The sequence below is a fragment of the Python bivittatus genome, unplaced genomic scaffold (assembly GCF_059951505.1).
Source record: "Python bivittatus isolate LINGU-HERP-01145 unplaced genomic scaffold, Pbiv_v1 ctg000700_np1212, whole genome shotgun sequence".
NCBI classification, from domain to species: Eukaryota; Metazoa; Chordata; class Lepidosauria; order Squamata; family Pythonidae; genus Python; species Python bivittatus.
Window position 1 is genome coordinate 71,787,885 of NW_028277098.1, and position 27,756 is coordinate 71,815,640.

A 27,756-nucleotide genomic window follows, 5' to 3' on the forward strand; every position below is an offset into this window, starting at 1 on the left:
AAGCAGACCTTCCCTTCCTCAGAATCAGAAGGTACAACAGAGAGGCTTGCAATACCCTTACAAATATCTTGCAAAGAGGAAATCAACAGAAAATGTCCGAGAAGTCCTAGAATCAGTCCCTTTGACTGGAAAGGTTCAATATTCCTTTTTCTTGAATGGCTTCTAGCTTCTGGGAAAAAATAATGGGCTGGTTCTTTTCCTGCTCTACTTCTTCCTCTCTTCAACTTGTGTGGGTACTACAGTAGATACTGTTGTTCCTGTTCCGAGCATTTGTTTGGCCTCCCAAGATGGCACATCTACTTGAGGTGAGCATCCTTTACCTGAGGTCCTTCCCTGTGAGGTAGATTAGCTTCTCCAGGCTGTAGCTGACCCCCTTCCCTTTCCTCTGCTGGGGGATGGCAAGGTGGAGGTAGGTAGGTGGTATCAGGGAGTTGACACTCTTTCCCATAATAGCAGCTTGCTCACCTGATTGTGTTCCCCAGTGGCTTCTGGGGTTGACAGAGCAGAGGTGAACTTCCCCTCTTGATATGTACGTTTGTGTGAGTGTATGTGTGTGTGTGTCCTACTTGGTTGGCCTCTGGAAGCCAGACAAGTTAAATTCAGAATATATGGGTGTAAATTAGCAATACTTGCAATTCAAGATATAAAAGCAAAGGAAAAAATCCAAATAAATTATCTCCACACCCTACAGAAGAATACTTACTCCACTGATTATCTAACATACTCATATATCAAGAATATTTGCTAATGTATGTTTGAAAATGAAAGAATTTAATGTGTGTGGTTTATAACCATAGTGGGAAAGATGATAGACATTAGTAGGCTGCCTGACTGGGGTGTTGAAACCCAGGATGTGTCAACCTAAAAATCTCTTTTATATATACAGTAAGAGTTTGTGGTGTACATGTGTGTGCTTTAAGGCATTCTCTCAAGCAAACAAGTTGTGGAAGCTGATTATTACTGTGCATGATTCAAAATTTAAAACACATCTACAGCTGCATGCAATGTTCATTCATGCAATGCATTTCAAGTCTCAGCAGTGTTTACACTTTCCAAAAGGGTCTACCGTAATCCATTTGTTCATCTTGAAGGTGTTACAACATTTTCTTTTCCATTTTTAATCTTTTTTCCCAGCATAACAAACATTAATTCAAACTAAACAGGCACAATCCATTTGCGGGGCAAAGCTTGCCAACAGGTTGACCTGACAGTGAAAACAGGCTCAAAAGCCTTCCCTGACCTGATAACTCAGGTCCTCCAAAGATTCCAGAAAATTACCCGTGGCTCCAAGGAGTCCTATGAAATTCTCCACTGGGTGGGGTGAAAAACTACAATTTACTTTTCACTTATGTTTTGAGGCATTAACAGCTTTTTCTATTATAGGTCCCAGCTTAGGTTTCGCCGTCCTTGAGATTCAGCTCAGCAGAGCTTTCATTACTTCTGCTTCGGCGCTTCCGGGAGAAGGGCAGAACGCCTGGCGGCGGGTCAGGGCCAGGCTTCGTTCCTGCAGAGGGAACGAGAGAAAGAGAAAAGGAGAGGAGGATCCAGGCGCGCAGTTTACTCGGGCGCCTCACGGACCGCTCGCTCGAGAAGTTGCCTTGCACTGCTCTGGCGTTCGGCGCAAGCACAGCCAAGCCTCCCGCGATCCCTCCCCAGAAATTCTGGTCCGCTTCCACAGACTCGTTCTTTCACACCGGCTCCAGATCCCCGCGGCCGAAGGCAGCCTCTCGGAGAGACGCACACCCAAAGACGCAGGCACGCCCACACGGGGGAACGCCGCTGCAGGCGAGGCTCGCAGACGCGGTCGCCGCCGTTCTTTCTCTCTCATCGCGCGCACGCACACGCATACACACACACACACACACACGGAGCAACAGATCCTTCCCCCACCCAGAGAGAGGAGCGTTTCCGTGTAGGCGCAGGCAGAGACCCCCCCCCCTCCCCGTCTCTCGCGAGGAGCCTTGCCCTAACCCGCCGGCCGCAGGCAACGACTGTGCTGGCGTCGCTGGCATCCTGCATGCCAATGCTTTGAGGTCACCCTCGAATGCGGGAAGCCTGTTGCCGCAGAGGCAGCTACAGCTGGAGAGCCTCTGGGAGAAGGGACCCGAGGGGCGGCTACTTTCCCGCTGCGCCTCTTCCTCTGCGTAGCTTGTCCGGGCACCCGATGCTGCTGCTTCCGCTCCTGCCCTTCGTTTGGGCCCCCGCGCTGGCCCGTCTCTGGGAGGTAAGCGCATCCCTCATCTGAGGTCCTTCCTGGCGGAGCGGGTGGGCTTCTCCGGGTGGGGCGGGGTAAGCAGCGGCAGGGAATTAATGTGTGGCCAAACAAACGAGGCAAATGGGCACGTGCAGCACTAAGACGTTGTGAACCCGGTTAAATGCGTGTGTAAATGCAACCGCTGCGGCTAACGCAAGGCTGCAAAAAGAGACGGAAGGCAATCTGGACTCAAGTTCCTAATCAAACCTTCCCCAACATGGTGCCCTCCAAAGGATTGGGTAGCCATATCCATTAGTCCAGCTGGCCCAGTTGCTGACCATTCTGGATGGGGGGAGTGAGAGCGGCAGTCCACCAACCTCTAGAAAACATCAGAGGTTGTATTTTTTTCACTTTTATGTTAAAGCATGTTTATGTATTTTTTCCTTGTTTTTGTAATTAAAAAATAATAATTAAAAATTAATTTTTAAAAAACCTCTAGAAAGCACCAGACTGAAGGGAGCTGGTATAATGTTCTCCCTTACCTTTGCTCACAATTTTCTTCATAAAACTTGGCTTTTCTGACTCAAAGGTTCACAGAACTGCTGTATCATAAAGTGATGTGTATGGTCTGAATTGAAAACTGTGGTTTATAACTTAGCATGCTGTAATGTGTGAGCACATTTTGGTCAAAACTATGGTGAGCTGCTTGCTGAATTTTGGGAAAATACTGCAAGGAGTTACATTATTACACTTTACAACCTAGCATTCTTATCTCATCTGAGAATTGTCTTGCCTCCCTGTGTGGATTTATTAATGTTTCTGCCTGAAGCTGATGAACTGCAAACAAACAGAGGTACAGCTCTGTAACTTGGTTCCAGGGAGGACCTCTCATACAGTTTCCTTTTGGGGTAAACACCCTTATGCAGAGTGCAAGAAAAGAGTAAGACAAAGACATTATAGGAATGAGATTGCAAAAGAAAAGAAAGCATAACAGAAAGTATTTTATACCAATACTATTTCCTACCTCTCTACATTTTTCTATTTTTAGAAATCATCCTTGCTTCTGTCCCATCAATACAATATTTTATACAGTGTTGTTTTTCTTTAAGCTTCTCGCCTCTCTGTTTTTGAGGATCTCATCAGCTTCATCTAAATGTGACTTTCTTGGTTTTCTTCTTTCTCTCAACCCACTCATTTTTCCTTCATATATTTGCTTTGCAGTTCAGTCGTCATTCCCTCTCTATATATGACCAAACCATTTCAATACTTCTTTCACACTGGCCACTTACTTTTGTATTCAATCCATAGCCATTTAGCATTCATTCCTGATACTATTTCTTCTTGTTTTACCACATACACTAGTCCCCCATTCCTGCTGCATTTAATTTATTTTTATGTAGCTTCTAACATACCCAGTTCTCACTTCCGTATATCAAAATAGCAAAAGCACACTCTTAAACACAATTTTCACTTCTTCAACAAATTCCTCATAACAGACCACATACTACCAATTGCCTTTCTACCATTATTTGGACATGTTACAATGTCTCCATCCATTTTCCTTTGTTAGTTAAATGTTCTACCAAGGTACACAAATTCATCTGCTTTCTCTAGTTTATACAATTAATGTATAACTTGCAATCATTCACTCCATTTTCCTTGTGAAATATAACTACCTTAGTCTTTGATGCATTACTTTTCAGACCCATAATCCTTATTGTATCATTCAGTGCATATGAACACTCTCTGCAAATTATTTAGATTCTCAGCCAACAGCATGGCATGAGAGAGCCAGTTTGGTCTAGTGGTTGAGGCATCAGGCTAGAAAGCAGGAGACTGTGAGCTCTAATCCCGCCTTAGGCATGAAAGCTGGCTGGGTGACTTTGGGCCAGTCACTTTCTCTCAGCCCAACTCACCTCACAGGGTTGTTCTTGTGAGGAAAATAGGAGGAAGGAGTATTGGATATGTTTGCTGCTTTAAGTTATTTATAAAAAATAATAAAGGTGGGATAAAAAAATCTATATATGTGTTTGTGTGCGCATTTACTTCCTTAGCCAACATACTTCTATAGTCAACCTATGGATTCCTACTTTCTTATGTACTCACAGCCTGACACAAGTTCATTCTTCCTAGCATACATTTTAGTCCTTTCATTCATATTTAAATCTACACTTTCACTTCCCTGCATCTATTCATCATATCTAATCCATAAGATCAGGCCACCTTTATTAGGATCTGTTATAACCTTCCCCTTTCTCTTAGTTTCACAGACATACAACCTTCCTTCATTTCATTTTCCATACTTTTTATCATTTACTTCTCTCACATTCCAAGGAGCAATCTTCCATGTGCAATGGTCATAACTATACAACCCGTAGATATTGACTTCTGCCCCAATCATGTTTTTGGTCAACCAATCCTTTAGCATAATAATTTTTAGTAAAATAGTATAAACTAGATTACCAGCTTAAATCATGCCTCTGCATCATGCAGCATTCCTTGTTAATAATGGTAAGGGCATATTTGGCACAATTTGGCCAGTAGGTGGAACGATATTGTTGGAGCCATGGTTGAATATAGAAATCAGTTATACATATGTACAGTATGTGAGTTTCCTTGTCATTGTTTAAAAGCAAAAGCAAGTTCAGAAGGCTGCAGATATTGCAGGCATTGCATTTAATCCTGGCTTGTCCCTATGTTCTCCTCTCAGACCCAGCCCTTTCCTGGGCACCGAACAAACTGTATGCAGGGGGGCCCCTACAGCTGTGGTATAATAACTTGACCTCTGATCCAAAGGAGCACCACCGAACAACCTGCAGCACACTGTAGAACGAAGCAAATGTGGTTCCATTGAACAAGAAACAGGATCTAGCTGGACATACTGATAAGTTTGGTTTCCAGGAAAGCACAACTTGGATGCTGGTGACCAGATCTTGGCACTGTGTGATCAGCTTAGCTAGAGTCAAAAGAATGAAAATGGCTTTCTACTAAGAAGGAAGCAGCATCTCTCCTTTAAATAGCTCTGTGACTAAGGAGATGCTCAACAGAATACTTCCTGATCAGCAAAGGGTGATACTAGCCTGTGAGATTTTCTGTTCAACCCAAAATGTGAGGCAGGCATAATTTTAACTGATAGCTGCAGGCTGTACTGTAGGTACTGACCGTACAGGAATCTATGCTGTCTGAAACAGCAAACCAAGTTTCATAGGCAAGTAGAGACAAAAGAGAAAAATGTGCAGCTCTCTTGCATAAACCTTGTGCAGTTTGGTATCACACATTTTCCCCTCTTTGTTACGTGCTAGTGTTATCCATTTCCTGAAGAACTCTGTAATGCGGATGAGACATCAGAATGCCATGGAACTCTCCATTATAAGATGTTCAGAGTCCAGCCAGGAACTGGCAATATTTTACATTAGATATGGAGAAAGTCGTAATGGGGAAAGGGTCTCATTAAGTTAGAAATCTCTCACCGCAGTACAGATGCAGTTTTGATGGTGTGAGGTTTCCTTCATCAAGAGGCCTTTGAGGATTTCTCATTGTTTGTATTTTATTTACTTTTAGCCACCCTTAAATGATGAAATTGAGTAGAAAGATAGGAAATAATCATATGTATTCTAATCACATAGGATGACAGATGCAATCAAACAGAATGGCAAAAACCTTCAGGTGGAGAAGGGGTATCAGATGAGAAAGGTAAGGCCTTTTTATGCATCATCCCTGGGAATTCCCAGATCGAACATTTCAGGAATAATCACTTGTACTGTGGGCCATCAAAATTATAATGTGTCCACACATTTTTAAAGCTATAATCATTTCCCTGAAGACAGCTCCAAGGAAGAATGACAGAGAGATTGAAGGGTGTCAGCAAAAGGTGGAAAGGTTTTTCCCGTCTTTCTTGCCTTAATTTCCAAGAGAGGAGGGGAGGAATGGGCTTGACTTGGGGAATGTAAGATTTCCTCTCCTTCCATTCTGTTCAGTGTTCAAGTTCACCTGGCTTTCTATGGAACCAAACTGTATGAGAACCTAAGTTTGAAAAAATTCTCTTAAACCAAAGATTTGCAAACAGTGTAGTTGCAAAATATGCTAGCCTATGATTAACTGAACTGTGGTTTACTGAATTAATCTAATTGCCTGGGTTTACACAACAGACTGAGGCCTAAATTAAATACAGAGGCTGGATTCACACAACATATATAAACCATAGCTGTCTAGTTTGAGATACATTGTGTCATGCAGATATAGTCAAAATGATCCTGGCATTGGATTACATCAAATGGCAAGTTTGTGCTTGTGGAATGTATTTATGCCTGTTGGCCTAAAGCAAACCATGGGATTTCCTCCAGTTCCCCATACTGACAGTAGTTTTCTGTGCAATATCACACATTGCTTTGATTCACACATGTTATGTCTTCCTTTTTTTAAAGGGCACTTTAGAATTTTGAGAGCATGTTATAAATAATCCCAATAAATGGTTGCCACTATGGGTACGTCCAGTCACAAAACTATAGTTGGGATTGCTTCCCACTCGTCCTGTAGCCTTTCAGGATGTTCTCTACCATTTTAGGTTATTTTTTTTTTCCTAGGCAGGTGGTGAGTTTCAAAACAAAGCACTGGGCCTCAGTCACTCACAATTATTTTCTAGAAATGCCTCTGGGGTCTATGGGGGTCCCAAAGGCTTTACTGGAAATATAGGTTATGCTTAAAGTTTGTGCTTTCCTTTGTAGTACATAAGCTTCCTACTTCATTTTAATTTTTTTTTTTTTTTAAGTTAGGTGAGGCACAAAAGAAGGTGTTCATGGGCTGTGCACACTGGTACCACATTGTAGATACACACATTGGGTCACTAATTACAGGTTACAGATCACAATGTCTGGTTTTGCAGACTATATTAAGCCAAAATCAAATATACCATAATAGGATTTAGGGCAATCTGTGACTGTAGCCAGTTTCAGAGAGTCTTCCAGCCCTCAGGATCAGCTTTTCTAGAAGCATGCTGTGCTCCAGTGGATAGAGTAGTTCGGCAAACACTGGGTGCTCCACTCTGAACAAACAAAAATATAATTTGCTGCGCTAAGATGCCATTGGATACATCCCATATTGTGTGTGTGTTGGAGAGGAGCAATAGCAGGCCCCTCATTTAAAAACTTGAGTTAATTCTTTCTTTTCCAATATCAAATGAAATCAAATTCTATTAAAACACAGATTGCAGAGCTGACATTTTCTTGAGTTTTTTGTCAGTATTAATTAAATCAGGCTGCATGCTTGCTCAACCATTAATTGTAGCATGCAAGAATCTCAAATAGGTCAGTTCAGCACATGCCACATACATAGCAATTACCAGAGGAAATTGTCAAGAATAAGACTAGCATAGATTGTAAAACAGGCTTTGCAAGCAAACAGTAGATTTGGTACTTTTTTTTTTTTTTGCATGTAAGGAACTAAATACAGTATTTATTTCTACTATAAAATAAGCACAAATCCTGATAATTATAAAATCTTAAAATACTTCATCACGGATTAGTAACAAAGTTCTTCCTTGAACCTCTAATAAAATCACTCCTTAAACTGGATTTAATCATCCAAGATGCCTATAGATCTTTCCTTCTGCAGATTTACTATAGCATAAACTGAATATCATTGATTAGAATTCACTTATTCAGAAGCATGAAATATTAATTTCAGTTAGGAGATATATGTAGGTTTAAAAGTAGAAAATGGTAAACAGTAACAGTATGAGTGATCTCTCTCTCCCTCTCCCTCTCCCTCTCCCTCTCTCTCTCTCTCTCTCTCTCTATATATATATATATATATATATTATATTGCAGCAAGTGAGTGGACATGAAGATAAAGCAGGCACCCAGTTGTGTTGAACAGTTTGATTTTTGTGATTCTGTCCTTAAATGCACAAGTTTTATCTGAGAGCTGTAGATGACAGAAAGCTATTTCTTCACTTTTCTGAATCTATATGTAGCCACACCAGGAAACCATGTGGCTTTGTCAATCTCTTTTACATTTCATAATTTAGGAATGTGAATTTAAATGTATGTGAAGCATAAAGAGCTGGAATAAATGTGGCTCTTTTATGGTATTCATCTTTAGCCACTTAATCAAGTGCCGTGTTTGTGTTGTTGCAAATAGATATAGTGATCAGTCAATTTCTTATATAAGGTGTTGCATGTCAATTACATGAAGAAACAATGACCCTGGTATATGAACTTACATGTCTTGGTGAAATTTCTCAGATTCCTCAGTTCCACTGATTAAGTGCCACTGGTATATGTCAGGTTGAGAAGAAATGTTGGGAATAAATTTAAAGGCATCAAATGATAGAAAGCAATACAGTTGCTGAGCACCATATGTTCTGTCTTCTGCAGGACACCCATTGAATGTGACTGTCAACAACTGGGGTTATTCAAATGCCCTCTTCCTAACCTGGGAGTATTTCTTGGGAGGTGCCCAGGGCTTCTCATTAGCTCTTTATGACTTGGACACAAATACTCTGCTACAGAATGGATCAACTGCACTCAATACCACCAGCTTCAGCTTTCAGGGTTTGCTTCCTGGGACACAATATATTATTGAAATCACTGCATTGCTCGCATGTGCACATAATTCCAGTACGAGAATCACTGGGCAGACAGGTAAGAAAGAAGTTTATAGCTTGGGATCATTTTCAGCAAATGTGTACTTGGCTATATGGGAATTGCCTTCCTGCATTTTCATTCAGACGTTCAATGTTCTGTCATGTCATCAAGCCACAATAACCAAAACTAATCACACAAAATCAAATCATATAAGTTCTGGGCGCATCCCTTGGAATTGTATGAATAGTAGTGTCTAAGTCAATGTGAATACAAGAAACTTTACCACAAGTGGCCTAGAAAATTTATCACAGCTACTTAGTTCGAAACTTCAAGGTATATGTGTAGAGGAAAGGTCATTATTCCATAATCCATTCTCAGTTGTTGCCTTTCATTAGCAAAACCTCTGAATTTGGAAGACAAAAATGATAGGTTGTTTTTGTGCTGTAACACTGTTTTCATTAAGACCTCGTTCAATTTTTAAATACTGTACTTCAAAACAATTATATACATTAGAATAAAGCTCACATACAAGTTAATTAGTTTGTTTTACTGCCTGTTTCATGATTTTTCATGTAGGCAATATAAACGTATTCCTCCAAATCTGGATAGACTTGCATCTTACACAACAAAATGCTAGTTATTTTTTCTTTCTAGCCTGTAATTTGTATTTTCAAGTGCATATGGAAATAAACAAAGGCACACTGATATGTAGCCCATCCATGTGACTTACACAGAAGACAGATGTAATTGTGTGGCGATAGTGCCAGAATCTGCAGTATGTTGGCAGCAATGTCAGCTCAGCATTGTTTTGCAATAGACTGTTCCTCGTATGGCAGTGCCATAAGCCCTGCAACGTTCTGACAATGTCTTTGTGGACATTGGAACTGTAGAAGCCACTCATTGCAAAGGTAGTTCATAATTTTCTGTTGGACCATCTGATGTGGGTGATTGTTACAGACAAACTATATAGAACATTTTGTTGCATAGGCAGGTGCTCTTCAGGCTTATAATAATCTCAGAAAGGTGCATGTGCTCATTAGTAGAAACTTGCTCAGTGATTTTTTTTTTCCCGACAAATCCTATTTTTAGTGTGATTCCGAGCTTTCATTGTCAAATTGCAGGAGAACACAGAGAGAGTAACACTGCAGATAATTTTGAGAAAGTATTTGAAATGTCTGGCAACAAAATGGAAAATAAGCTGCCTATTTGCATATAGATTGCCATACATGAGACTATTTGCATATAGGTTGAGAATGTCATTGTCCAGTCCTAGATGCATTGAAAGTACCTTCTTTCTCAATAATTATCCTTAGGCTCTCATCGTCCAGCTTTCTTCTTTTTTGTCAAACTGCAAACTCAACGCTCACATAAAATTTGGGTGTATATAACATGAGGGCTTCCGATATAGGCTTGCGGATCAATGAACAGTGTAACATGTTAGTATGGATGCCTTCTCTCATTGGCAAAGTTATTGTTTGAATTTATGTCTTTTTTTTAAGTACCATTACCTGTGCGGGATGTTACCTTGAGTCACGAAAGCCCCTCAGTGTTATTGGCCTCCTGGAGTGAACCCCCAGGTGGGAAAGATGGGTACCAGTTGGTCCTCTACCACATAGACTCACAGGCTCCTGTCAAGAATGCAACCATTGCTGGAGGCACCACCACTTTCCGCTTTGAAAAGCTTTTGCCAGGCAGTGAATATGCCCTCCGTATCACCACATGGGCTGGATATTACAAAGCAAGCACCAGTGCACGAGACTGGACAGGTACTGGGAAATTGGTAGATTGACCCATGGGCTAGAGAATAAAATCAGTTCTATGGAGGTGAAAGTGTCAGCAGAATCCATCCAGCTCTAGCAATAGGCCCCTGTTACCTGACTGTTCATATATGTTTCATAAATAATTTGGGGGTAGGAGTATAGACAGTAAGTAGGCATTATTGAGCCAGACTTGGTAAACCCATCAGAAGCTCATGAAATAGACATCCAAATATCTATTTCATCTTCTTCGGGCAACAAACAAGACAGGATCTTTTTCACTTCTTTTGAAGCAAAAGAACACAGTTTGAGGTACATCTGAAAGCTTTGGCTGCAGAGCTGTTTCAAATCGTAGTGTTAAATGACACAAGAAGGAAACAGTTGAGTCTAATGAGATATAAGTAAGTGAAATATATTTCATTTCATTAATTTTAACTTAGTTCAGTTTAAACATCAACAGAATTAAACCAACTTTCATTTTTGTCTGAGCCAAACCAACCAACCCGAAACATACCACTCACAGGCCATCTTGGTCTAGAGAAGCTATATGTGAGTAGACAGAACTAAAAAAAAAACACTCTGTGGCTCAGCTAGTTTATACATTTCTTTATAAGATAGTACAGTTCCATATTCCCAAGACGAATTCATCAGAACAGGCTGGTTGTTTCCATTGGTTTGTAAGAAAGATGAATTCCTTTAAGGAGTGATGTCTCTCTCTGGCTCTCTTTTGTCCCAACAGCCCCCGCTGCTCCCAAGACATTGACGTTCCAGAACAACAATTCCAGCTCCAGTTTGATTGCCTCATGGACTAACTCAGAGGGAGCAGAATGGCTGTATTTCACTCTCCAGAACCTGCATACCCCTGCTGACAGCAGGACAGTGTCACTTCGGAGAGGCCTAACTAACTACACCTTCCAGCACTTAGAGCCAGGAACACCCTATCACCTGGATGTTAAGGCTGTGTCTGGGCCTTACCTGGTTAAGGGTCCCAATATAACTGCTTATACATGTAAGTATGCAGCAATGCTTACAATACTTGGAAGGTGGGCAGGCCCTATGGAGTCAGATGGATTAAGAATGAAGTTCACCTGTGTGAGAATGAAGAGTTTCTATTCTAAGAGGCCAAAAGCTTTATCTACCATTGTTTCATAAGGATAGCAAATACTCTCTGTATGAACAAGTGGAATTTTTAGGCTGGTCATAGAAACAGACCTATGGTGCTTGTTCTATACTCATGTTTCCCTAGTACAGGAGAACCTCCAGATTTGTCTTTTTGTATAGGTAAATTATATACATTTTGTTTATGTAGTCACAACTTTAGAATTTCAGAAAGCTAACTGGATGTACTTTCATTCAGATTATCTTCTGCAGCTGATGGTTTAATTTTTAAAGCAGATGGTCCCTTCAGATCTTTTTGCCTAGTGTTAAGAAGCTGTCTCTGTGTTCTAATATTTTTCTTGCAGAATTTGCAAATCCTGATATTTTGTTACTTTTTCCATTTGTTTTTCATCAGTGTGACTATCTCCTGGTATCGCTACATCTACGAACCACACTTTTTTCTTTTCAATAATGATAATGTCTGGTGTGTTGTGTTTCAGGTATCTGTTAGTCTGTATTTTAAAATCCCACAGGATCTCAGCTTCCTCATTTTCTAACACTTTTTCAGGTGTGTAATCTCAGTAGTCAATTTTTTTGTTCGCATTATTATTAATGGACATTGGAGATGTCTGCCTTCTCAGGTGACATCTGTGTGGCTTGTTTGAAGCTTCTGGTAGCAAGGCTATTCCCATCACAGCTCTCAGCCTCACTGAAGCAGAGAGAATGACCTTCAAAGGGGAATTGTTGTTGTTATTTTACTTCCTTTGCTGGAAATCAATATATTGCAAATTGAGTCTTTTGTCCCCTTCTAATCTTTATATGCAAAGGGACTATGTTTATTTCCTTCTTTGAAGTCTGTATTTCCCCTACATCCATTATGTTTTTTATTAAAACTATTTCACATTTTTTCTGCATATTGGATTAGATTCATGTTCTAAATATATCCTTATCTGAGCAATCCAGAGCAGAAAAGATCCATCCTGATTGAGTATTCAGCTGGATATGGTTTAGAAAAATATGCAAGTCCTCTGTTTAGTACTGACAGTATGTCTTCTATCATAGGACTCCACTGTGCTAAGTAGATCTTCTACTTTATCTTCAGGGATGAGAGAGAACCTGGAAGTATGTGAGCAGTTGAGGATTTGAAGAGCTATGGTTGATTGATTGATTGATTGATTGATCAATTGATAGATCTTTAGAATGTTTATATAACAATAGATTCTCTCTGTGTGTGAAATAAGGGAGATGTATGTTCACATTCTACACAAGACTTGCCCTGTTTATTGAAGTGTATCTTTTATCATCAGTAGCAATCACTGATTGTTTGGTGGAATTATGAACATTATGACCCAACACATATGGAGGGTACCTGGTTGGGCATGGTTAATCAGAATTATTTCTGAGTAGTTTATTATTAATGTTGATCCTTCCCTTCATCTTTTCATAGACCCCCTAAAACCAGCCAATGTAAATTTGATCAACTATGACAGCAGTAGCACTTTGAAAGCTTCATGGAACTCAGCAGCTGGTGAAAGAGAATACTATTTGGTGATTCTGCAGAAAGGAGACAGCAGCATTATAGTCAGAAACATATCAGCGGGGGGGAACAGCACATATGTCATCTTTCAGGATCTGGCCCCTGGAAGCCACTATACTGCCTGGGTTACAGCTGTTGCTGGGCCCCATAAAGCAACTGCAAAAAGCATCTCTGCCTGGACTTGTAAGTAAGAGCTGAAGTTTAGATCTTACAGGAAGAAAGGAGGGAAGTGATTGCAATGTAACCTCTTAAATACCTGCCTGGGAATGTTTGATTTGAGGGGGATGCTGGTTGAGGGAGGTAAATATACATTTTCTTCCACTGAAATTGGCCTCCAGGATGGTGGGGGTATACAGATAGTCTTCGAGTTATGACCATTTATTCAACAACTGTTCGAAGTTACGATGGTGCTGAAAAAATGGTTTTACGACTGGTCCCTGAAGTTACAGCCATTGCAGTGCCCCCATGGTCACGTGATCGCAATCTGGGCACTTGGCAACCCATTCGCACATGTGACTGGTTGCCAAGCACCCCGCAATCACATGATCGCCATTTGTAACTTTCCCTGGCTTCCCACGAGCAAAGTCAATGGGGAAGCTGGCAGGGGAGATCACAAGTCATTTGAGTAAGTCTCCCCCACCCACCCTGGCCTTTCTTTGCACGCACTGCACCTTCCTTCCCCTTCGCTCACTCACACGCACCGACACCCTCCTTCTCCTTCACTCACTCGCATGCACCAGCGCCCTCCTTCCCCCTTTGCTTGCTTGCACCCCCCAGTGTCCTCCTTGCCCTTTGCTCACTTGGGGGCCCTGAGTGCGTTCAGGGCCCTTTTTCTTGACTATATTGATACCTAAGGTTATAATTTTCTCGCCATCCATCCATCCATCCATCCACCCGCACATATTAATTTTAATGTTATGTTAGTATTGGTTTTAAATGTTTTTATGACTGTTCACCGCCCAGAATCACTTGTCTGAAATGGATGGCTATAGAAATTGAAATAAATAAATAAATAAATAAACCTGAGGACTACCTGTATTGTGGAGTGGGAAGCAAGAGCCCCCCCCCCAAAAAATGATGAACTATTTTAGAGTATATTCTAAGTTTCCTTGTGTTTTCAAAATCAAAATGGGAAAATGTGGTCTTGATTTTTGGCAGTTACAGGAGGAGGGAGCTCAAGAAATTGCAACCAAGGGGCTATAAGTTGTCAACCTCTGCTGTATTCCAATCAATTGCTATGATGATGGTGGACAGAGATGGCCAGATAACATCTGTCTAGTTTGAAATTACAGTTAGGTGTGGGACCAAATAATCTCCCCTGAACTCTAGTAAGGAGAAGGAGAATGGAAGTGTGATCTGAATAGCGAAATGACAGGACAGACGGCCATTACTGGCTTTGTGAGGAGGTATTTTTTGTTTCATTCTGCCATTCCTCAGACCACAGATTCCCATCTTGGATTGTTCCAGATCTTCTATAAGAAAACTGCTCAGCATTCTGGTTCTTTTTTCTCCCTTTCAGATCCCACAGCCCCATCTAGTGGGAATCTGTTGAATCAGGGCAGTGCCTACACGCTTCAGGCTCATTGGCAAGAGGCAGCTGGGACTGGTTATGTGACAACATTATATACTATGGAGCCCCTCATTGTGTCGCAAAACAGTTCGTTACCTAAGCAGTCTTCCAGCCAACTTTATGAAGGATTAAGACCAGGCACTCGATATGCCTTGGAGATCTGCACTGTTGCAGGCCCCCACACTTCTCTACCCCTCCATCTCAGCAACTGGACACGTGAGTGTCAGGAGAACTCTTCTGTCATGCACAGAGTTACCAGGGCAGGGCACTGATAGTGCAAAACATGGAAAAATTCTGCATCGGTGCAAAAAATGCAGCTCACCAGCATCCTTTTTCTGTTCAAAGTATGCCTATTTACATACATGCATATTCATTACATATATATAAATAGAACACACATATGCAAAATATTTCAATATTGAAGTACAGTATTAAAGCTTTAAAAAACCCGATACCCTCAAATGACTACAGACACAGCTCAGAACAGTAGTAGTAATTACAGAAGAACTAAAGCGGGTTCATGGCACACCTCAGGGGAATTAGGATCCCTATTAAACTGACCATGTTACTAGATCAGGAAAATTAGGATCATGCACAAACACATTAAATATGAAAAAGGCAGTAATTCAGCAAAATCAAGGGAAAACAGTGTTTGAATTTGAGAGAAGATTTGTCTAGAAAACTATCTGTAATATTTCTAGCAAAGGTGTGTATTTAAATATTTTTACAGGTGAAAGTTATAAAAAAGAGAATAGGAAAGCCAAGGATAAACCAGCATTTGAGATGAGATGGAGAAAAGGAAGGCAAAGAGTGACCTAAAAGCAGAGCTGAGAAATAGTTCCTTTCTAGGGAAGGAGTTGAGGAAAAAGAATGGCTGCAACATCCATGAGGGTTCACAGGGAAAACTTACAAAAAGGACAGAGAAGAAATTAATTGTGGAATTCTTGGTGTTCTCTGAGCTTGCAGATATTTCATTGCCCAACTAAGTAACAACACTGATGATGTCACCTGGTTGGGTAATGAAACGTCTGCAAGCAAACAGCCAAGCTCAGAGAGCACCAAGGGCTCCACAGTTCAAGTCTGAGCTATAGATATTCTCTTCTGTTGAAAGAAATTAATTGTATGGACCAGTGAGGAGAAACAGGATTTAATACAAAAGTGTATCTACTCTTGTCTGCTGGTTTGGGTGCAGTGGTAACTGGCTTAGCTGAAGAAAGGGGACTGAGAGAAAGAAAAAAGGGATGGGGGGGTGCTCAGTTGAGTGGCGAGTATGAGGATGCTGCCTGGGTGACAGAAATTCTTCCCCTCCGAATCCTTGAAATTCTTTTACCCAAGCATATACGTATACCCCACCACACAGAATTTAGTAAATGAAAAGGAAGCAAAGTCAAGTACTCACTTCCAAAAAGAAGAAAAATTGAAAGTTGTTTTTCTTTCTCCTTCCTGAATTGTGGTGAGGGGCAAGAATTAGGCAATTTTTTAGCATAATCCATTTTGATCAGTGAGTGACACTGATTTGGCACATCAGCAGGAAGTAACAGGTTGAACCCCAAAATTACACATGATTCCAGAGTCTCAGGATTTACAGCCTTTCTTCCAAACTCAACATCAGAAAAATAAGTATAGACATTGTGTCTGTGTATATGCATCTACACAATAAAACTAAGAAACCTATCCTCGTGGCTTGAATAGGAAGGTTAAAATCAGTATAGATGATTTGGTTTGGGTCTTGGTGACAACTTCTCTACCTTAACCCTTATGCAAGAGCTTACAGCCATACTAGCATTAATGAGGAAGGGTGGAAATATTAAAAGAAAGCAGTAGAACCCACCAAAGGTACTTGCCACAACTCATGCACATCTGTCCTGCTGATCAAGAGAGGCTTCTCCTGTTCCTTTGCCAGACTGGAGCCTCTCCTTTTAACTGCAGGCTATCATTTACAAAATATGTGGGAGCTTTCTAACAGCAGAGCCCTTTCCCCCAAGTGAGGGAGGCCAAAACATTTGGCTTTTAGTTTTTTTAAAGTAAGGATTTCAGGTGAGCCAAAAAGAATGTCTCAACTCTTGCAGAGAGTTCTTCACCTTCTTCACCCCTTTAAATACTTCCACCCTCACCCCTTTCCAGTCTTGAAATGTGCCCCTTGACCTCCCTTTTGCTGACAGAATTGTGCACTTTCGTTCTAGTAAGTATGGCCTCTTCTAATATGGCAACACAAAAGCTGATTTGATTTTTTAAACTTCTAATGTAATTCTTAAAAGCACAGGAGCTCACATAAGATCTGAGTTTGGCAGTCCATAATTTAATATTACAGAGGGTGATGAAAACACAGATAGTGCCATAATTATTATGCCTAGTAGACTTTATGCATGGATTAGATTTTTTTAAAGCAGCTATAGGGAGAACATGCAATCATTAGCAGGTTATTTTTGATGAAGGCTCTGATGCACAGTCTGTTCCACTGACAAGTAGGATCCAGGCCTGTCTGAGAACCAACTAGTCTTGGTTTAGGCTTCTGTGCTTCCTTCAGGACACATGTTAACTAGTTTTAATTTCTAGGTAACTGTTTAGGAAATAACTTTAGTCAATTGTAAGTATTTGCTTATACTGTAAAATCTGTTTGAAATTTGTTCCTTTCTCCTTTCAGATCCTTTGCCTCCGGACCACCTAAAACTCAACAATGATGGTCACAGAATGAGGTCACTCCATGCTTCTTGGCAGAATTCTTCCAAAAGCGGAGGCTTCTATGTAGGAGCTCTCCTGGAAACCAAATCTCAGTTAGTGATAAAAAATGTGACCCTGGCAGAGGCTAATATCACCTTTGAAATGCTAATCCCAGGACGTCAGTACACTCTGAAGTTGGCAAGAGTGGCTGGACCATTTCAGTCTCATGTTCAGATTGTTAGTGACTGGACCTGTGAGTATGCTGCCATTCTCAGAAAAAGTAGTAGAGCAAGCAGTCTTCTCCAACATGGCACTTTTCAGTTTTGATCAACTACTGATCCATCATCCCAACCCTCTATTTACCGTACTGGTTGGGGATACTGGGAGATATAATCCAACTCATTAAAGTATTGGGTTGATGAAGGGTTGCAGCAGAGGATTTCCCCAATAAATCCTGTCCTTGTTTCATTTTAAGTGAGTCTATATACCCACAAGTAGAAAATGTATTAGCAAACATACACGTCTCATTGAAAATAAAGAGAGGAAGAAGAAAAGCAGAGGTAGAAATGGCAGGAAATTTGTGAATGTGAATTTTGTGAGAACCTGGCCTGATTTTTGCTGAAGCTTGATCTGATTTAAGATGGTAACTGCATTTCATCCAAGTTCAAGATTCCCCAAGATTTCAGATTCTGTATTGGACTTTTAATTCTGTAATTTGTTCAAACATTAATTATATCATTTTAATTCACATTAATGGGTTAATAGTATTTTAATTTGCATTAATAGTTCGCTGTCATCTAGTGATGTCTGGATGTTTGCAACCCAGATACAGTACCCCTAATAAATTCAATCAATGACTCTCGTAGATGTGATCTTTAATATTTTTATTAATTGCTCCAAGATAAGCCACTTTTTTACTTGGAACATCTTTCCTTCCACATAACATCTGTTCTTGTGTCTGAACTCTCCATCCTGGAATGGTACTAGTTAGTAATAGATAAACTTGTTAACTTTCAGACCCTTTGGTTCCATCAGGAGTGATGCTGGCCAGTAGCAGGTGGTCCAGCAGTCTTGTTGCTTCTTGGGACCGACCTCTAGGTGACAGAGACCAGTTCTTCCTGCGATTCTACAGTCTGGAGCAACCTTTGCAGAGGAACATCACAATTGGGCCAAGCATGCTAAATTTTACCTTTGAGGGTCTTCAACCTGGCAGTCAATACTTATTGGAGGTTACAGCAATGGCAGGACCATACAGAGCTTCAGCTCAGGTGGTTTCTGCATGGACATGTGAGTATTCAAATGTGTTTCTGCAAATAATGAGACCCTAGTAGCTGAGACTTTCCTGAACTGACAGCTTTTATTGGAGATTTACATGTCAGTAAGGCTAGGAATAAATAGAGTGACGTATAAATTACTCATGCAGATGCTATGGCAATATCCTTGCTCTCACTTGACAAATTATAGTAATCTTCCACTCCCACTGAGCTGCAAAAGGAATTTAGCATTTATCTTGTTACTGGAGGAAGCAGTTTTGGTGGTCTTATGCTTGTGGAGTAGGAACTTTTTAACAGCCAATGAGTGTATTTAACTAAAAATGTTTTTGATGTTATAGCTATTGCAGTGTCACCCCCAAGTTCTTCTGTGCTGCCTGTATGGGGTGTTCCTGGGAGGGATGAGTGAAGAATGCCAGGAGTGCATACCAAGAGTATATTACCCAAGCAGGGTCACCCAAGGCGTGAAGGTCATCCCAGCTGCCCAGCTAAAGCAAGCAGGCACTTATACTGGGCAGCAGTAATATAGGGAAATACTGGAAGTTCACTTCAGTGACAACAGCAAAGGAATCATTTCATACTGCATGGGAGAAGGAAATTGTAAATTAGTCCTACATTTTACCAAAAGTGATTGATGATACAGTGTTCCCAGGTATTGGGATGATGAAATGATGGGTCCCTCAGGTCAGATGGCATGCAACATGCTACTGAAGAATTGCTGAGAGACTTTTGGAGTACTAATGGTGTTTATAACGTGGCTAAATTAAAACTTTTGGGATGTCAGGATCATGCTGCCATGCAGAAAAAAAACCTGCAGAGACAGAATTACAATGGGAACGTGGAATGTAAGAAGCAGGAATATGGGAAAGCTCAACACCATGAAAAATGAATCAACTACTTATTGAGATCTTAGGCATCAGCAAATTGAAATGGAATTGGATACTCAGAATATCATAATGTTTACTACTCAATACAGTATGTGAATACAAAGAAGGAATAGGGTTGCTTTCATAGTCCGAAGGATATAGGAAGAATAATGCTTGGGTATAATGCAGTCAATGATTTAGTAATGTCAATTAGACTTTGTGGACAATCCTTTAATATGAAGGTTATCCAATCTTGAACTGGTATATTAAAAGTCACTAATGGACAGACAGTAACTGATTCAAAGAAGATTAAATAAAGATGAAAGGAGTATACTGAAATTCTATATGGTAAAGATGTCAACTTCCAAGCTACCTTAGAAGATATTCCCTATTTACAAGACCTCTAGTACTGGAAGGTAAAGTTAAACCAACACTCCGATAATTATCAATTCAGAAGGCTACAAAAATAGATAGAATGTCTACATATGTATGGCAAGCCACAGAAGAATCAGTAAAGTACCAAACTGTGCCAACAAATCTGTAGAACAAGACAGTGGCCACCACATTGGAAAAGGTCAGTCCGCATGCCAATACCAAAGAAAGGAGCAAGACCAATGCTAGTCTGCATATCAGTACCAAAGAAAGGAGTGAGTGTGCAAACCATCACACGATATCCTTAATTTCACATACTACAAAATAATGTTTAGGATTATCCAACACAGATTAGAGCGCTACATGGAAAAGGAGATCGCAAAAGTTCAAACTGATTTTTATGATTAATACAGTTTAGAAAAGGCCAAGGAACAAGAGATAGTATTGCTGATGCTGGATAACTGAGAAAGGAAAAAAAAAAAACCTAAAAAGTCACTATATGTTTCAATGATTATGGAAAAGCCTTTGATTTGTTGACGATGTCAATGGAACATCCTTAGGAAAATGGGAATCCCAGAACATCTCATTGCCTTCATGCGTAACACACAGGACAGGAAGCTACAGTCCAAACTGAATATGGCAAAACAGAATGCTCCAGATCAGCAATGGCATAAGACAAAAGCGTAAGGCAAATATTCTATTTATTTTTTCAACCTATATGTTTAATATACAGCCACTCCTCATTTAGCAGCTACCTCATTTAGTGACCATTTGCAAGTATGATGAAGATAATAAAAAAAAATAATAAAAATTCATTTTCCAACCAATGCAGGCATTTACAACCAAATTTTCTGCCTCTGACAAGAAAAGCCTTCAGTGTGAAACTGATTATGGTCTGGTCAGTTTCAGGCAGCAGCCCCTCCCACCCCCCCATAAAGTAATTAAGATAGCTTGTTTAAGCAATCCACCCTGTGAGGGGCAAAAAAAGGAAGAAAAAAACCCAGGTCAGGCACAGGACACTGTATGAGAGAACTTCAGTTGAATGAGAAGGCAGCAACCAGTGATCTTCACAGCATCTCTCTCTCCCTCCCTCTCTCTCTCTCTCTCCCTCTCTCGTATTCACTTAGCAACCATTTCGCTTAACAACCAAGTTGTGGAACCGAATGTGGTCACCAAACAAAGAAAGGCTATACATTGAGGGAGGCTTGATTGGAAGAATATGATATGGTTTTAAAATTAGAGGATGAAATACCAATAGCCTGAGCTATGCTGACTGTTCTGTGATAGCTGAAAATGCAAATAATCTGTAAGCACTAGTAATGAAAAGCAAGGTAGTGTAGTGAAAAAAAGGGATTATAATTAAATATAAAGAAGACCAGACTCATGACAACAGCTATAGCAACCAGCCTTAGAATTAACAATGAAGACACTGCAGTGGTTGATGCCTTTTAGGTTTGTTGCAAACGAGTACTTGGTAGGACAACAATGAAGGCCTAAGAAAATATATGCATATGCTGTGATATGTCTATACATACAAGGATTAGAATTGTACAGGCATTGGTTTTTCTGGTGAAACATGGAGTTTGAAGAAGCAAAATAAAAAGAGTATTGCTTCTTTTGAACTTTGATATTGGAGAATACTCTTGAGAATACCATGGATAGCCAAGGGAAAAAAAGGATCCTAAAACAAATCAATCCAGTGTTCTCACTTGAGGCACAAATGACCAGGCTCAAATTATCATATTTTGGATACATTATCCAAAAATCCAACTCCCTTCAAAAGTTTATAATGCTAGGAAATGTAAAAGGAAAGAGAAGAAAAGGATGAACAACAGCAGGGTGGATGGACTCAGTTACAGTGGTTACGAGTCCACTGTTGGGAGACCTGAAGGTCCAGGTTGGACATAGATCATATTGGAGGTCTAGCTGCCTGGTCACTAAGAGTTGACACCAAGTTGATGGCACATAATCAATCAATTGCAGTGATTGATTGGTTGGTCATTTTAATTTTGTTTTCTTTGTAACAAGTCTTGGAAGGCATCTTTATCTAAGAGTACAATGTAAAGCTAATAAATAAATGAAATATATGATACTTGATTTTTTCTAGATTTTTTAAAATTATACACAGGTTTTATATCCTGCTATTCTGACCATCATCATGCTTTATGCTTGTGATATTTTGGACTTCATTTCCCATACTGGTGTTTGGAGCTACAGCCCCTATGAGACCCAGCCAATACGTTAGTTGCTGGGGATGGTGGACAACTAATCTAACATTAATTTTGTAATATCCCTGGAATCTTTATAAGGGCCATATATGTATTTGCTACCAGGTTGCCAACTGCATGTTTCATGTTGATTTTGGAAGTGTAATTAAAATTGGATTGAATGCTGTAGAACTGGGAAGCCTGCGGCCTTCCGGTTGTCCTTGCAGAACTCATGGTGACCACAGAAGCAGAGTAATAATGACGAGTACTAGGAATTGTAATCTAGTTAGCTCACCTCTGCTCTACTGTCATCTGTCTCACTAACTTATGACAGGTATCTTTTCATGTTCATATGTGATAGCATTAAGATTATATTTAATTAATATTTTGCAATTCTGCTAGAGTATATCCAGCTTTGCAAAACCTTGAAAAGAGGAACGAATCCAAGATGTCACAGTGCTGGTGAATACCAAAGTTCCACTGATGCTAAATTCTTCTGTAAATCAGCTGTTGTGAGGTTAATTCATCATGCCTGCCTTTTTCTAAAGTCTCACTGGGATGTGCTGACCTTTTTTACCGCTATAGATCCTCTATCTCTGGCAAATGTGAGTGTGAAATGCAGCCAGAACCCCCAGCAACTGATTGTGAGCTGGATGGAATCAGGAAGAGGACGAGGATATTGGGTACAGCTCTATTCAGAAGAATCCTTGTCCATTATCCAGAATGTGTCTGTACCACATGGAACTACACAGGTGACTTTGGATAACCTGGTGCCAGGAACTCGGTATCGTGTTGAGATTGTCTCCAGAGCTGGACCTCACTACGTTTCTTCACAAACAGCCATTGGCTATACAGGTACAACGTAGGACTCTTTCTGCCTTTTCTCCATTCTGTTTATTCTGCCTGAGATAGCTTGGGACTGCAAATTTTCCAGAGGGATCTACCTCCCATTGCTGGTTTGTACAGAAAGAGCCACAGTGGCTAATGTTTCTTGTCAGTACCACATATTGGTGAGTTATGAGTGAGATATTAAGAACTACATGATCATTGGTTCCATGCTTTCTCTCCCTTGCCTTTTGAACTTGCACCCGTACTATACCATGTCATGAACTATTTTAGAGAAGGCTGGATGGCCATCTGTTAGGGATGTTCAATAATTACTCCCTAATTTACAGATCCTGCATTAAGTAGGGGATTAAACTAGATGGGCACCAATATCACTTTTTGATACTTATCCTTAAACCTTTGGAGATTTCTGTTCTTTGCATTGTGGTCAACCCGCTATTTACTTTTTGTAGGATTTTTTAGAATGCTATATTATAATGCCATGTTATTTGTTTATTATCAAATTTACACCCTCCCTTCCTGCTTATATAAGCACTCAGAGCAGTGTACAACAAAATATAAAGCAAAGACAATAAAATCAGAACAATTAAGATAAAATTTTAAAACAATATCATTAAAATAATTAACAATTCAAAGCTTGACAATACACATTTTTGCTGTTTTCCTAAATAGTGGGTGAGGAACAAAATGGTCTTCTCTTGGGAAGACCATTCTATAGCATGGGAACCTCACAGTAGAAGGCTTTTTTCCCATGTACCAGATACTCAGACTTCTGGCAGTATCTTCAGATGGCCTTGCTGATCTAAGTAACCTGGCAGATTCATAATAGATAGGCCCTGAGCCTTTTAGGCTTTTAAAGGTCAAAACCAATTTCTTCAATTATAATCAATAAGCAACTGGCAGTCAGTACAGATTTTTCAGCACAGGCATCGTGTGATCTCTGTACTTTGCACTTATTACCTTGCACTGACACATTTTGCACCAATTGCAATTTCCAGATATTTTTCAAGAAAATCAATGTCAATTTGTTTATTTATTGTTTTGACCATGGGTCATAACAAATAAGGTAAAACCTGTACAAAAGTGGCCATACATTAATAAAATACATTAAAATATACAAAAATCAATAAAAACATTAAAATTGTATTATTACAACCAATAAAATATTAGAACACACTAGGAACATTTGATAAAATATTCTCTCTGCTTAGCAGCAGCCTGTGCAAAGCTTGCTAATTTCCATAGCAGTGTCTCCTTGTCTAAATTCATCAGATATTCAAATTTAAATAAATCAGGCCAAAATGTTTTTTTTATCAAAAAGGGCTCCAGAAATTTTCCACATGCTGAAGCAGAAATAGGGCAGTACAATAAATAATGGGTATCTATACAGTACTTTCCTTGGAACAAGGGCAGAATCGCATATTATATGGGATATTGTGAAATTGGCCGTCTCTAGTTGCTGATGCCATTTGCTGGAACGATAAGTGCTTCTTGGAGGGATGGCACTCTAACACACCTCAGATAATGTTTGCATTTGATTTTGGTTTTGTTAAGTGCATGCTAAGGGGCAATTTTATTTTGTGATAATTTAAACAAATTTCTTTGGGCAAAAACATCCAGAACCCTGTTTTTAAATAATAGACTATTCAGAAAGAATTCTGTGGAAAAAACAAAGGTATAAATGGATAAAAATGTAAACCAACTGGTGCAAGAAGGAGTGGAGAAATTCATTTGTTCCAGGAGGCGCTGCTTAACAAGTTGGGAATCCATTTGTTCGAGGAGTCTAGCCCAATAATTAAATATATATATATATATATATATATTTCCCAAGAATAGCCCCATGTAGTCATGCATTGAAGTAATCAAGGCATAGATAACCACTATCAGATTTGACTGGCTCAAAAAACATCACTAGTTTGTAGTTATACAAACATGCTGCCACTTACAAAACCAGTGACACTTGGGGCTTTCCCAAAATGTAAATCTGTTCTTTCTAGGGAGAGTGCACCCCCATCCAAAACAGTCTTCACCTCAATTCCCAAACCCAATTGTCTCCTTATCAGTAACATCTCCTTTTTCACCTTGTTCTTCATCAAGCTCATTATCAAGATGAGGCAACATTCAAGGATACTGATTTCTTCCTAGTGTTACATGGTAGGGAGCAATAGAGCCGGATATCATCAGCATTCTAATGACACCCATTCCACAAACAGCTTCTCTCAGTGATGTCATGTAGATGTTCAACAGCGTCGGGAGCAAGATAGAACCACTTTCAACATTACTGGTCAATAACCTAGGTGTTAAACAACGGTTCCTGTCAGGTTCATCCCAAAGAACTCCAAGAGACAGTACAGGTCTAGTTCGATAGCTTTTATTAGCTTCCAACCACAGACAGAATCCTGCCAGACTGAATCTAAACTCCTCAAGCCAGCAAGCAAAACCCCGTGAATTCCTTAGGGTGGTGCCAGTCTCATCTTCTTAACCTTCCCACGCTCGTGCTGGGGGCTAAGGCAATGCTTATCTCCCCGAGCGTGGCCTTCATCGAAGCATTCCATCACAGTTCCTCACTACCATCTTCTGGACACATCCCAGCAGTGTTCCCAAAGCCCAATCCACTGGGCATTCAAGAAAGCAACCCTGATTGATGGTACTGAAAGCCACTGTGAGGTTTGGCAGAATTAAGTCACATTCCTCCATCTAGTTTTCTGTGTAGATCAACTACTGAGACAACCAAAGCATCTATTCAAGCATAGAATGAATGAAAACCTGATTGAAATGTGTCCAGATAATGTCTCATGCAGTACATCTGGAACTTCAGGGCCACCACTTTCTTGATCACCTTACTCAACAATGAAATATTTGAGGCTGGTTTATAATTAGAAAGGTGTTCTGGATCATGGGAGGATTTATTCAGTGCACGTCCTATAACCTTCTCCTTTAAGTAGACAGAAATATATCCCATACTCACAGAGCAAGCCCCACCCAACCAGTTTAATCAGCCAGGAAGGGTAAACGTTGAACAAGCAGTTGTTGGTATTCATTGCCCTATATACTCTGTGTCCTTATGATCTAGGAGCTGAATCTGTGCTATCTCTGGTTACTGCTATCTGTGGTTTATGGGCTATGACTTACTCTCCCCCCCCCCAATATTTTAGCATTACTTGTGAAATTATATTGTATAATAACATTACATAATGACCCAGAGCCACTGCAAGAGACAATACTGGAAGAGGAATTGGTCTTTAGTTCCAATAAGTTCCAATAACTAAGTCAATAAATGAGACTCTTACCTATTCTGGTGTTAATGTTCACATTCCATATTGTATTCATTATTATCTTTAATACTGACTTCCTCTTATCTTACACTATAAATATATCTTAATTATCTATCCTAATGGGACAGTAAAAACCAATGAATCTTTGCACTTGTCTAAATAACAGTTTGTTGTACAGCAAACATTTTCCGACACCACCTGTGCTACTTCTTCTAGTACCCTTGTTGCCACTGTCTCTGAAAGTGATCAGTCACAGTTCTTCAGTGTTATCTGTGCAATGGAAGGCCCCAGCTGGGCAGAGAGATGGTTATATGGTTTCCGTATCTAAAGAGGGATCTACAGATACTAGAAGTCACATGTTTGTGGAGAAAACCAGCACCAATATCACAATTGTAGGGCTAACCCCTGGTACCTGCTACCTGATTGCAGTGTGGTCACTGGCTGGACCGTACAGCTCTGCTTCTCGGAACAGCTCAGCTTGTACAGGTAAGTGTCACACTGGGGTGGATTATTAAGTGAGAACAAGAATGGCATATCTTGGATAACAGATCTATGAATATGTTATATGGTACAGTGAATGATTTTGATGCAAAAAGATTTGTTTAGACTATGTTTCTCATGTTGATGGACCCTAGGTTGCATAGACTGGCCTATTCTTCAGCTTAGTCTTGTTAGCAGTAGAAGATAATGATTAATTTAATTAATTAAGTTTCACCATGTGTGTTACTGTGGCATGAAAAGGGTTTCTGACTGAACCTTCTTTCTGACTGCAGCACCTGCTGCTCCTATGAACCTGACTCTGAAAAATATGGACAATTCATCTGTGCTATACACAGCTTGGGTTGAGCCCCCAGGAGGACGGGACCACTATCGGATGATCCTGTATAGCCTGGATCCTCCAGGCATGAAGAGAGTTCGTGTCATTGGCCCAGGTGTCCAGAATTTCCTCTGGACAGGTTTGCCAGCTGGAAGCCATTTTGCTGTGCAGGTTATTTCAGTGAAAGGCCATTCTGAGGCCTCTTCCACCATTGCTGCTGAATGGACATGTGAGTCTGACAGTCTAGATCAGTGCTTCCCAAATTTTTTTTTCATTACCCAAAACTTGGGGGAAGGCGGGCATGGTGTGTGTGAGCAAGCGAACGGGGGGAAGGAGGGCCCATTGACTTTGCTTGTGGGAAGCTGGCAGGGATGGTTTCAAATGGCGATCATATGACTATAGGACATTGCAACCAGTCATACGTGCAAGCTGGTTGCCAAGTGCCCAAATTTTGTTCACATGACCACAGGGGTGCTGCAACAGCCGGAACTTCGAGGACCGGTCATAAGTCCCTTCCTTCAGCACCGTCATAACTTCAAATGGTCGCTGAATGAATGGTCATAATTCAAGGACTACCAGTATTATAAAAACAATATCATTAAATGATCTTTATGTCATTTCAACAAATTGCCATTGGTAATTTCATCAATTTTTGTCTTAATAGGAATACTTGGGAGATTTTGGAATATATTTTAGTACAT

The 27,756-nt window shown here is 40.2% G+C and overlaps 1 protein-coding gene across 5 annotated transcripts in view; it reads left to right on the top strand.

Annotated features, from left to right (window-relative positions):
• The first annotated feature begins 1,528 nt into the window (after positions 1-1,528).
• LOC103063267 (receptor-type tyrosine-protein phosphatase V-like) overlaps positions 1,529-27,756 on the top strand; it is a 64,665-nt gene continuing 38,437 nt past the window's right edge. For all 5 annotated transcript variants that reach the window (XR_015798349.1, XM_007430038.4, XM_088153323.1 and 2 more), the window contains exons 1-12: positions 1,529-2,224; positions 5,821-5,887; positions 8,569-8,835; positions 10,278-10,544; positions 11,275-11,544; positions 13,081-13,353; positions 14,690-14,956; positions 17,385-17,654; positions 18,419-18,688; positions 22,703-22,972; positions 26,455-26,724; positions 27,012-27,284. Coding sequence is in view for 4 of the 5 variants with exons in the window: in XM_007430038.4 (XP_007430100.1) it covers positions 2,045-2,224; positions 5,821-5,887; positions 8,569-8,835; positions 10,278-10,544; positions 11,275-11,544; positions 13,081-13,353; positions 14,690-14,956; positions 17,385-17,654; positions 18,419-18,688; positions 22,703-22,972; positions 26,455-26,724; positions 27,012-27,284 (2,944 nt within the window). In the remaining variant the exon portion in view is untranslated. The remainder of the gene's footprint in view (positions 2,225-5,820; positions 5,888-8,568; positions 8,836-10,277; positions 10,545-11,274; positions 11,545-13,080; positions 13,354-14,689; positions 14,957-17,384; positions 17,655-18,418; positions 18,689-22,702; positions 22,973-26,454; positions 26,725-27,011; positions 27,285-27,756) is intronic.